Raw genomic sequence first — 12,500 nt, forward strand, 5'->3', positions numbered from 1 at the left:
AGATAACAGTTACTATTCCAGCTGTTTGCCGTGTCATCTAGTTAGTGGGGGTCAAGGTGAAGTCAAGGGTGAAGTTTAATAGTAGTAGTTAGAAAGTGCAGCTGTGTTGTTCTGTCCTCTCTATGATGGACAGATTTTTTAAAACCTCTACAAGTGTCCAGTATCTGACTTGTACTTCCTGTTTCAGGATCGTGGCTTCCTGTACGGCGTGGAAGTCCAGTCCAGAGACGGATGCAGAGACACTGTTCCAGAACCTGGTTACCTCCCTACATGAGATGCTACATCTCGCTACCACAGCTCAGCTCTAACACACACACACACACACACACACACACACACACACACACACACACACACACACACACACACACAGTTTGAAGATGGTAGTCAATAATAGTTTAGTTCTGCACAGATCAATGCAAAGGCACATTTATTGTTTTCTACATTTAAAAAGAGATGTATTATTTGTTTAAATGCAGCTCAACAAATGCAGCTCAACAATTTTGCACTTAGTGAATCATTCTCTGTGATTTTATGTAGCATCTAGATTGGGGATTCCCTGTTTTCAAAATGTATAGATTGAACTTCCTACCACAATTCTGTTTAGATTTAGTCTGTTGTTTTTATGTTGTGAGAAACATTTAGTGTTAACCCATGTCATGCATTGTACAGCGCTAAGCTAACACACACATCCTAACTCGCCCTCACCATAACACTTCCAGCCTGCAGTGACCAGCGTAGCATCGCGTCACCTGTCCCTGGTCATTAGTGATTCATGAATAGTATTCTTTTTCTATATTGGTTGGCTTTTCCAGAAGAGTGACTGAGGCATAGATGTTCTTGATTGGTTGAAATTACTCTTTTAGAACGTAACTGTCGTCGTAGCTGTGAAATTGAGAAACAGAGAGAAACGGGTCATGTTGTCTTTGACTACTGTCTCACCTCAGGCCTCATGGGTATTATGTAAGGGCCCTACTCAATCAAAACTGTTTTCCAGTTTCCAGGGCAAGAAAAAGTATTGTTTTTATGTTTTGCACATCACTCGAGGATTATGCATTTGGCTGGATATGATCAATGAAACGGTGTTTGGGTGAGACGGAAAGATACCCAAGTAAATTCAAATGTGCCTTTTTGCTGTGTCCTTATTTTCGTCTGTCCCCAGAGATCTGGATAGTGGTTTTGATTGATCCTAAATCATCCTAAATGATAGGAAAGTGATAAAAGACGAGCGCTGCATTTGATTCAATCAACAGAATGAAAATAAGCTGTTTTAATGCCTAAAGTAGTGAAAATGATGTAACCTACTTTACAGTAGGAAAATTATAGTATTGACTTACTGACAATGTAAACTTGGAAAATGTTTCATTGAATATGAAAGTTGTTTGGTGTGATTGAACTGACAAATCAAAGTGAATGAATCATGTCATGAGCCCAAATATTCAAATAAAACATCTTTATTAATGACACCTGTTTACATAAGGAAAAAAGTTATGCATACATACAGTACATACCCAAGCAGAGGTCAGTTAATTCAGTGCAATTCTAGAAACAGGAACGTGATTTGTATCAATATACTGTTAGTGTTTGAGCCCCAACCCTCTGGTGTGTGTATATCACTCAACATATTACCTACAGTTAAGTTAAACAAAACATTCAGGAACTCTTTGGTCCTTTTAAATACCTCAGACACTTCCAGTAGCATGAGCATAGCACAGAGACAGTTTGAAAGGCCACATCTCATGATAATTACAAAAATAATTGCTCTCAACATTAAAGGTCCTGTTTTTATCGCAATATCAAATCATTTTGGGTAACAATTAAGTACCTTACTGTGATTGTTTTCAATTAAAAATTTTATTTTTTAAATAAAAATTACTTCATAGCGAAGAGCAATTTCTCAATCAAGAATTTTGCTAGGACTGTCGGAGTGGGGAGGGGAAAACTGAAAACTAGCTGTTATTGGTCTATTAACCAATGTATGCCTGGTGATGTCACCAGGTAGGCCAAAACTCCATCCCACCAAAGCAGGCAGAAATTTCAGGCGTGCTTTTCAAACAGCTCTTACACTAAAAGGGCATTATCATAATTTTCACAATTTTAGAATCACCTTTATTCTCTCATAGTGTGGAAATATATAAGTTGATATACAGATGACATACAGTGGATGTACAATTTTACAGTATCAGTATGAATATATCTAAATGCAGAGAGATGAACAGAGTGCAAATGCAGTGTAGTGCAGTTATTTTGTGTACTGTGTTATTCCAACCTGATAGTGTGGAAATAAATAAAGCACATGGAAATCTAGTTTTTGACTGCACTGGGCTTTTAAAGGAAAACTCCACCCAAAAACTATATTTTGGTATTTGTTTCATTAGTCCATTGTTGACATGGTCCCAAATGTTTTGCTTGTCAGCACTCAAGTTTTCAAGATATGTAACTTTCAAAATACAGAAATCATCCCTGTATGATGCATTTTGCTTCGTATGATATGATCCGAAATGCATCATTTTATTTATCTAGGCAAGTCAGTTAAGAACAAATCCTTTACAATGACAGCCTAGGAACAGTGGGTTAGGTTAACTGCCTTGTTCAGGGGCAGAACAACAGGTTTTTACCTTGTCAGCTCAGTGATTCGATCTAGTAATCTTTCGGTTACTTGTCCAATGCTCTAACCACTAGGCTACCTGCTGCCCCATATGGGGATAATTTCTGTATATTGAAAGTTACATAACCTGGACTAATGAAATAAATACCAAAATATAGTTTTTGGGTGGAGTTTTAATTTAAGCCCAAAACAATTGAACAAATCAATGTAATAATCTGAATATTGAGGATACACACTGCTTCAGTCTCATTGGCTTAGTTCCATGCAGTTTACAGTAACGCGCAGACGTGTGTGTATATGTGTGTGTGTTCCATGTATTCATTTGGCACACAGGCACTCTATGGTACAGATGTGATACTTTTTGAATAAATAACTGAAATACAGCACCACCACCTCTTCCTTTTATATACAAAATACCCCCCTGCACACTCAGCCCCTCCCTGCAACCCCCTGCACCCTCAGCCTCTCCCTGCACCCTCAGCCTCTCCCTCCCCCCATCCACCTCTCCTCCCTCAGTTTCTGCCATGGCCCAGCTGTGTGGTAACCAGTGAGTAGTATACTCCTCTCTGGGACAGTAGTTGTTGATGAGTGCCCTGCTCCACCACCACTCCCTTCTGAAAGACAGCAATGAGGTCAGCGTTCTGGATGGTGGAAAGGCGGTGGGCCACCACGATACACGTCCTGCCCTGTCGAGCCACATCCAGGGCGTCCTGCACCACCTGGGGAAAGGAGGGCGGACAGAGACAAATACATCCAGTAGTTAAAACGTCTGTATCATGAATCCACATAGAGATTTACAGTTGAAGTCAGATGTTTACATACACTTAGGTTGGAGTCATTAAAACTCGTTTTTCAACCACTCCACAAATTTCTTGTTAACAAACTATAGTTTTGGCAAGTCGATTAGGACATCTCCTTTGTGCATGACACAAGTAATTTTTCCAACAATTGTTTACAGACAGATTATTTCACTTATAATTCGCTGTATCACAATTCCAGTGGGTCGGAAGTTTACATACACTAAGTTGACTGTGCCTTTAAACAGATTGGACAATTCCAGAAAATGATGTCATGGCTTTAGAAGCTTCTGATAGGCTAATTGACATAATTTGAGTCAATTGGAGGTGTACCTGTGGATGTATTTCAAGGCCTATCTTCAAACTCAGTGCCTCTTTGCTTGACATCATGGGAAAATGAAAAGAAATCAGCCAAGACCTCAGAAAAAGAATTGTAGACTTCCACAAGTCTGGTTCATCCTTGGGAGCAATTTCCAAACGCCTGAAGGTACCACGTTCATCTATACAAACAATAGTACGCAAGTATAAACACCATGGGACCACGCAGCCGTCATACCGCTCAGGAAGGAGACGTGTTCTGTCTCCTAGAGATGAACGTACTTGGTGCGAAAAGTGCAAATAAATTCCAGAACAACAGCAAAGGACCTTGTGAAGATGATGGAGGAAACAGGTACAAAAGTATCTATCTCCACAGTAAAACAAGTCCTATATCGACATAACCTGAAAGGCCGCTCAGCAAGGAAGAATCCACTGCTCCAAAACCGTCATAAAAAAGACAGACTATGGTTTGCAACTGCACATGGGGACAAAGATCGTACTTTTTGGAGAAATGTCCTCTGGTCTGATGAAACAAAAATAGAACTGTTTGGCCATAATGACCATCGTTATGTTTGGAGGAAAAAGGGGGAGGCTTGCAAGCCGAAGAACACCATCCCAACCGTGAAGCACGGGGGTGGCAGCATCTTGCTGTGGGGGTTCTTTGCTGCAGGAGGGACTGGTGCACTTCACAAAATACATGGCATCATGAGGCAGGAAAATTATGTGGATATATTGAAGCAACATCTTGTCACGTCCTGACCAGCAGAGGGCATAATTGTGTTAGTCTTGGTCAGGATGTGGCAGGGGGTTTGTGTTTGTTAAATGTTGTGTGGGTGATTGGACTCCCAATTGAAGGCAGGTGTGTTGAGTTGCCTTTGATTGGGAGTCCTATATAGGAGTGTGTGTTTTTCTTTGGGGTTGTGGGTAGTTGTTTTTGCACTGCATGTTGTGTGCCTGCAAAACTGTTCCTGTCTTTGTGAGTATCGTTTATTGTTTTTGCCTGTGGATGCTTTACTTAAGTTTATTTAAAAAACTATGAGTATCCACATTCCCGCTGCGCCTTGGTCCATTTTTGAAGACAGCTGTTACACATCTCAAGACATCAGTCAGGAAGTTTGGTCCCAAATGGGTCTTACAAATGGACAATGACCTCAAGCATACTTCCAAAGTTGTGTCAAAATGGCTTAAGGACAACAAAGTCAAGGTATTGGAGTGGCCATCACAAAGCCCTGACCTCAATCCTATAGAAAATTTGTGGGGAGAACTGAAAAAGCGTGTGCAAGCAAGGAGGCCTACAAACCTGACTCAGTTATACCAGCACTGTCAGGAGGAATGGGCAAAAATTTGCCCAACTTATTGTGGGAAGCTTGTGGAAGGCTACCCGAAACGTTTAACCCAAGATAAACAATTTAAAGCTAATATATATATATATATATAGTTTTACAGAACACAAATGCACACACACACACCCTCTCGCTCTCTGTGTCCAGTGCGGAGGTGGCCTCGTCCAGCAGCAGGACTTTGGGGTTGCGGAGGATGGCTCTGGCAATGGCTATACGCTGCTTCTGTCCTCCTGACAACTGGGTCCCCTTGTCACCAGCTTGGGTGTCATACTTCTACTCAGTGAGATGGAGGGAAGAGGAGATGGAGGGAAAGAAAGAGGTTATCCTCGTCATCTCACACATGACATAACACCTAGGGCTGGTTTTACGGACACAGATTAAGGCCGGGATTCAATTTACGATTGAGCTGACATGCGCAGCGTTTCCCATGAACGCGATCTCCGTGAACATCTGGGGAAAATGTATTTGAAAAGTGTATTGTTGGCTGTGTAGTGCTCTGTGCCTATAATGTGCCTTGCATCGAATCCCAGCCTAAAACTAGCCCGGGACTAACCCACGTAGGCCATTTAAAATCTATTTTTAGTCTGGGACTAGGCTTAATCTGTGTGTGAAACCAGCTCATAATCTCTTTCAGTCCTACAGGTGGTAAACCCTCAGAGTGAAAGACAGTTCACCCTTACACAGGGAACAGCACTAAGATGACATTACTCCAGTAATGACCTGCAGTGTTATCTCTGGCACGGCATCTGAGAGAAGCTGATACCACTATCAGTCTGTCTGTGGTTATCTGACCATGCAGCCACTATTAGGGTATTGGTGCTGATGTAGAGATCCCAAGAAACCAAACTCACAAAAGCAGAAGATGCGTATTAGCAGTAGCGGTAGTAGTAGTAGTAGTAGTAGTAGTAGTATTGGTGACAGTAGTAGTAGTAGTGGTGACAGTAGTAGTAATAGTAGTAGTAGTAGTTGTAGTAGTAGTAGTAGTAGTATTGGTGACAGTAGTAGTAGTATTGGTGACAGTAGTAGTATTGGTGGTAGTAGTAGTAGTAGTGGTGACAGTAGTAGTATTAGTGTGTACCTGAGGCAGGTCGTCTATAAAGCTGTGTATGTTGGCAGCTTTAGCAGCACTCTGGATCTCCTCCATGGTAACTTTGCGTGTGTTGTCTCCGTAGGCAATGTTCTCTGCCAGACTACAGTCAAACAGCACAGGCTCCTGGGATACGATGCCCATCTGGGCCCTGAGCCAATGGATGTTCAGCTTCTTAGCATCACTGTTGTCCAACATCTGAGGAAGAAGAGGAGGAGGAAGAGTTAACATCAAAGTTGGATAATCCTCTACTGTTTGTCATTTTATCAGTGGCCTTAGCAGGGCAATAACCTCCACATGAACACACAAATGCACTTTGAGCAGGATCATAACCCACAAGGTCTCAGTACAGGGTCTCAGTACAGTAGAGCCAGAATAGTAGAGCGTTATGAAGCAACAGTGTCAACATCCTGGCCTGTCAATCAGTAATTATAGAACCGTGTTTCAGTAGGAGAATATCTACACAGTCACACATGGAGACACATGAGGGCTCTATGTTTTCATGGATTTTTGCATATAAAAATTCCAGCAAATATCTCACTGTCTGGCTGATGACAGTGGTCATTAAACGTACAGTACATATAGCTTTAATAATCAATGTGTGTATACACGTGTGTGAAAACGTTTGTGTGTGTGTGGGTTGGTTGGTTCTTTTATCCTTGTGGGGACCTAAAATCCCCAAAAGTCCTCATAAGGATAGTAAAACAAAAATTCTCTCTCCTGGGACATTTCCCACATCCCCATTAGGACAAAGGCTATTTTAAGCTTAGGGGTTAGGTTTAGGGTTACAATTAGTGTTAGGAGTTAGGTTAGGGTTCGGGTTATGGTAAGGTTTAGGTGTTAGGGAAAATAGGATTTTGAATGGAAATGAATTTTAGGTCCCCACAAGGATAGAAGAACATAACGTGTGTGTGTATGTGTGTCGGTGTGAACTCACCACTGTGCCCTGTAGTGGGTCGTAGAACCTCTCCAGTAATTGTATGGTCGTACTCTTCCCACAGCCACTGCTGCCCACCAGGGCTAGAGTCTGGCCCTTCTGCACCTTCAGCTCCAGTCCCTGCAGGACAGCAAGGTCTGGACGGGACGGGTAGTTGAACCTCACCCCCTGGAAACGCACGTTACCATCAAAGTGGTCCTGGAGGGAAGAGAGGGAGGCAGAAGAACATCCGTTCATGAAATAATCTCCTGGCATGTACTATATAATCACTCCACAACTCTCCACTGTGATAGCCACTGGGTGTGATGTGGTGTGTGTGTGTGTGTGTGTGTGTGTGTGTGTGTGTGTGTGTGTGTGTGTGTGTGTGTGTGTGTGTGTGTGTGTGTGTGTGTGTGTGTGTGTGTGTGTACCGGTGTTTCTCCCTCCTGTGAGCAGTTGTCTATGGCAGGTTCTCTGTTGATGAGGAACATAAGGTGAGATGCTGATATCTTGGCTTTGGCGTAGTTAGGCGTGAACGAGTTGGCCTCTCCTACTGCCATGGCTCCGTACAGCACTGCAGAGATCACCCTTTAGAGAGAGAGACAGACAACAGGTTACAATATATCTAACATGTACCTTAAAGAGATAGTTCATACTGCAGAGATCACCCAGGAGAGAGAGAGACAGAGAGAACAGGTTATGATCTATCTAACATGTATCTTAAAGGGATAGTTCATATTGCAGAGATCACCCTGGAGAGAGAGCGAGACAGAGAACAGGTTATACACTAAAAACAAATGGTTCTATATAGTGCCAAATAAGTTTTTTTGGCTTGTAACCATCACGTGACCCAATGGCGTTCGATGGGGTTGAGGTCAGGGCTCTGTGCAGGCCAATCAAGTTTTTCCACACTGCTCTCGACCAACCATTTCTGTATGGACCTCGCTTTGTGCACGGGGGCATTGTCATGCTGAAACAGGAAAGGGCCTTCACCAAACTGTTGCCACAAAGTTGGAAGAACAGAATCGTCTAGAATGTCATTGTATGCTGTAGCGTTAAGATTTCCCTTCACTGGAACTAAGGGGCCTAGCCAGAACCATGAAAAACAGCTTCAGGCCATTATTCCTCCTCCACCAAACCTTACAGTTGGCACTATGCATTGGGGCAGGTAGCATTCTCCTGGCATCCACCAAACCCGGACTGCCAGATGGTGAAGTGTGATTCATCACTCCAGAGAACGATTTTCTACTGCTCCAGAGTCCAATGGTGGCGAGCTTTACACGACTCCAGCCGATGCTTGGCATTGTGCATGGTGATCTTAGGCTTGTGTGCGGCTGCTCGGCCATGGAAACCCATTTCATGAAGCTCCCGACGAACAGTTATTGTGCTGACGTTGCTTCCAATTTGAACTTGGAACCGAGTGTTGCAACCGAGGACAAACGATTTTGCAGTTCCACTCGGCGGTTCCATTCTGTGAGCTTATGTGGCCTACCACTTCGAGGCAGAGCCGTTGTTGCTCTGAAACGTTTCCACTTTACAATAACAGCACTTACAGTTGACTGGGGCAGCTCTAGCAGGGCAGAAATTTGAAGAACTGACTTGTTGGAAAGATGGCATCCTATGACGGTGCCATGTTGAAAGTCACCGAGCTTTTCAGTAAGGCCATTGTACTGCCAATGTTTTTCTATTGAGATTGCATGGCCGTGTGATCAATTTTATACACTTGTCGGCAACGGGTGTGGCTTAAATAGCCAAATCCACTAATTTGAAGGGGTGTCCACATACTTTTGTATATATAATGTATCTTAAAGGGATAGTTCACACTGCAGAGATCACCCTGGAGAGAGAGAGACAGAGAGAGCAGGTTTCTCCCTATCTAACATGTATCTTAAAGGGATAGTTCACCCAACGTTCACAATTACATATTGGTTTCCTTACCCTGTAAGCAGTCTATGGGCTGCTTTGGTTTTGGTTACCTGGCCACTGTTTCCAAATGGTAACATTTTAGCATTCGTGGCACAAATCCAATGCAAGTCAATGTTACCGATATTATATTTATGAGCTTCATATTCAAATCATGTCCAAATCACCACTGCTTCAAGTCCCCAAGGCACGTCTCTGTACTATGGGGGACCGAGTCTTCTGCTCCGTTGCCCCTCGCCTATGGAATGCTCTCCCTGACCATCTGAGAGCCGCTACATCAACTGGAGCCTTTAAAACACATTTCTACAGACTATCTTTCTCATAGTCCTAATCTGAAAAGTATTTTAGCACCTAGCCTACTTTTGCTATTTCCTGCCTTGATTCAAATGATTTGCCCATGTAGAGCTTTGAGATAACACTGTAATGAAAAGCGATAAATAACTGCATCGAGTTACACAATCAATTTAAGATGCTATGATTTGGACATGAAGCATGAAAAAATTAGCATTGGTTTTGCGTCACAAATGCTAAAACAGTCTATCAAGCTCGGAAACTATTGAATCAAGCTCGCTAAAGTCTAATTTAGGTTAAACTTAAATTATCTTGAAGTAATGCCAAAGAAATGTGAACTTCACATTGAAAGTGACATAATACAACGCATGACACTTAAAGGTGCAATATGTAGGAAATCGCTCTGCCATTTTCTGGTTGCTAAAATTCTAATAGTTTGCCTAATTTTAGTTTATGGGACAAAACAAGCAGAAGAGAATCTAAACCGCTGTGAAATATATTTTCAATAACCCAAAATATGGTATTTTCATCTGTTTGAAGCTGGTATAAAACAAAAGCGAAAGTAAAAGACGCAAAAACTAAACTTAAAAGATGAATGCATAGAAATAGAGAAAATAGAAAAGATCTACCGCTTCTTAGACTTGCTTTCTATGAGAATGACAGATATAGAACTCACATTTCTATGTGAATTTGGTTGGGTCGCCCAAAAAGTTGCATATTGCAGCTTTAATGACAATAGTAACATCTGTTTATGACAGATGTTATGTTGCTGTTATGACAGTGTTATGACTGCCTTATGTACACCTTTTCAAATAAAATGTATCTAAGCCTTTAGTCGTGATATCTACTCTATAACATCCATTTCTATGGGTCACATGTTAGACATGTCATGGCTATATGGCCATTGTTGCTACAGTGATGAGTCCCTAGATCAGTGTTGACCTCCCAGTAAGGTAATGATTAACCACAACCACCTTTGACCACTGTAATACTGGACATTCCTGTCAGGCCTAGATGAGCTGGGCTGGGGTGTGTTCTACTATACCTGAGCTGTACAATGTATACACACATCCTCCACTACTGTACCTGAGCTGTATTGTACAATGTACACACACATCCTCCACTACTGTACCTGAGCTGTATTGTACAATGTACACACACATCCTCCACTACTGTACCTGAGCTGTATTGTACAATGTATACACAAATCCTCCACTACTGTACCTGAGCTGTATTGTACAATGTATACACACATCGGTACACTACTGTTCCACCCAGCATCCATATTAGGGAAGCAATTGAGTCGTTCCAACATGGCCTTATAGTCACATAGGAAAAGGCTATAAGGACAGTTGTGAACATGGACACATGACTGAAGTAACCCATTCAGAGGTAGCTGCTGTACTCACAGGAAGACATTTTCAAAGGTCATAATGCCTTCCTCTATGAGCCAGGCTCCGAAGCGGAAGCAACCTGCATAGGCAAAGTAGATCATGGCCTGAGAGAAGGAGAATGTGATGCCATACACATGGGCCTTCTTCTGAGAGTTCCTACAGAGGAAAAGCGAGAGGGGGGAGAGAGAGAGAGATTAAAGAGAGGGGTGATTACATAAACAAATGTAATATAGTACATTTACAAGACTGACACTGTTGACACATTAAAAACACAGGACTTTTTATCATGGAAATGACCAACTTTGTAGCACACGTACTTGTAAGGCACTATGAGGTTCTCCTGGTACAGAGACTCAAACTTCTGCTCTCTGGTGAGAGACGCTACCGTACGGATGTTCTCTATGGCCTCTGTGGCAATCTGACACACACACACACACACACACACACACACACACACACACACACACACACACACACACACACACACACACACACACACACACACACACACACACACACACACACACACACACACACACACACACACACACTGGTTAGACTGGAGAGAAGAATGTATAGATATTCACTGAGTCAAATGTAGGAATCTATGAAGAGAGAGAATAAGAATGTGTGTGTGAGTGGTTGTGTACCTTGCCAGCCTGTTCTAGCTCTTTCTTGTCTTTGACGGCGTGACCAGAGAGCATCTTCATCTGTATGCCTCCAGCTACAGCCATGACAGGTACCACACACAGGATGAGAAGAGTCAGCTGCCAGCCGTACACAAACGAGATGATCAGACTGGTGCCCAGGTTAGCCACGTTCTGGGCCAGAGTGGCCAAACGCACTCCTGTAGCCTGGAGAGGGAGGGAGGGAGGGTTACTGTGTGTGTGTGCGTTGTGTTCATGTGTGTACTTACTACCTACCCCCTGTACTTGTGCTGCGTCTGTAGCCAGTCTAGTGGTGAGAGCTCCAACACTGTTCTTGTGACTGTCATACCAGCCCAACTCCTACAGGAGGACGAAGAGAGTGACATGTTCAAATTGTCTCTATATAAACACTCCATAAGCCCTATAACCTATATGAGCCTATAAACACTCTATAAGCCTAAATAAACAGTCTCACCTTTATTAAACGCTCTATAAGCCTAAATAAACACCTTTATTAAACACTATATAAGCCTAAATAAACTGTCTCAACTTTATTAAACACCCTATAAGTCTAATTAAACACCTTTATTAAACACCCTATAAGCCTAAATAAACTGTCTTGCCTTTATTAAACACCCTATAAGCCTAAATAAACTGTCTTGCCTTTATTAAACACCCTATAAGTCTAATTAAACACCTTTATTAAACACCCTATAAGCCTAAATAAACTGTCTTGCCTTTATTAAACACCCTATAAGTCTAATTAAACACCTTTATTAAACACCCTATAAGCCTAAATAAACTGTCTTGCCTTTATTAAACACCCTATAAGCCTAATTAAACACCTTTATTAAACACCCTATAAGCCTAAATAAACTGTCTTGCCTTTATTAAACACCCTATAAGCCTAATTAAACACCTTTATTAAACACCCTATAAGCCTAAATAAACTGTCTTGCCTTTATTAAACACCCTATAAGCATAAATAAACTGTCTTGCCTTTATTAAACACCCTATAAGTCTAATTAAACACCTTTATTAAACACCCTATAAGCCTAAATAAACTGTCTTGCCTTTATTAAACACCCTATAAGCATAAATAAACTGTCTTGCCTTTATTAAACACCCTATAAGTCTAATTAAACACCTTTATTAAACACCCTATAAGCCTAAATA

The 12,500-nt window shown here is 41.9% G+C and overlaps 2 protein-coding genes across 4 annotated transcripts in view; one reads left to right on the plus strand and one right to left on the minus strand.

The window, feature by feature from the left end:
• Positions 1-1,464, plus strand: part of LOC106576069 (peroxisomal carnitine O-octanoyltransferase-like) — a 49,350-nt gene extending 47,886 nt beyond the window's left edge. For all 3 annotated transcript variants that reach the window (XM_045698473.1, XM_045698474.1, XM_045698471.1), the window contains one exon: positions 188-1,464. In XM_045698473.1, coding sequence (XP_045554429.1) covers positions 188-308 — 121 coding nt within the window. In that variant the 3' untranslated portion in view covers positions 309-1,464. The remainder of the gene's footprint in view (positions 1-187) is intronic.
• LOC106597751 (ATP-dependent translocase ABCB1-like) overlaps positions 1,439-12,500 on the minus strand; it is a 35,462-nt gene continuing 24,400 nt past the window's right edge. Inside the window, 9 exon segments of the mRNA XM_045698466.1 lie at positions 1,439-3,327; positions 5,193-5,339; positions 6,145-6,351; positions 7,091-7,288; positions 7,501-7,657; positions 10,693-10,833; positions 10,995-11,095; positions 11,328-11,531; positions 11,601-11,684. Of these exon segments, the coding sequence (XP_045554422.1) occupies positions 3,121-3,327; positions 5,193-5,339; positions 6,145-6,351; positions 7,091-7,288; positions 7,501-7,657; positions 10,693-10,833; positions 10,995-11,095; positions 11,328-11,531; positions 11,601-11,684 (1,446 nt within the window). The 3' untranslated portion in view covers positions 1,439-3,120.

The sequence above is a fragment of the Salmo salar genome, chromosome ssa02, assembly GCF_905237065.1.
Source record: "Salmo salar chromosome ssa02, Ssal_v3.1, whole genome shotgun sequence".
In the NCBI taxonomy this organism is placed as follows: domain Eukaryota; kingdom Metazoa; phylum Chordata; class Actinopteri; order Salmoniformes; family Salmonidae; genus Salmo; species Salmo salar.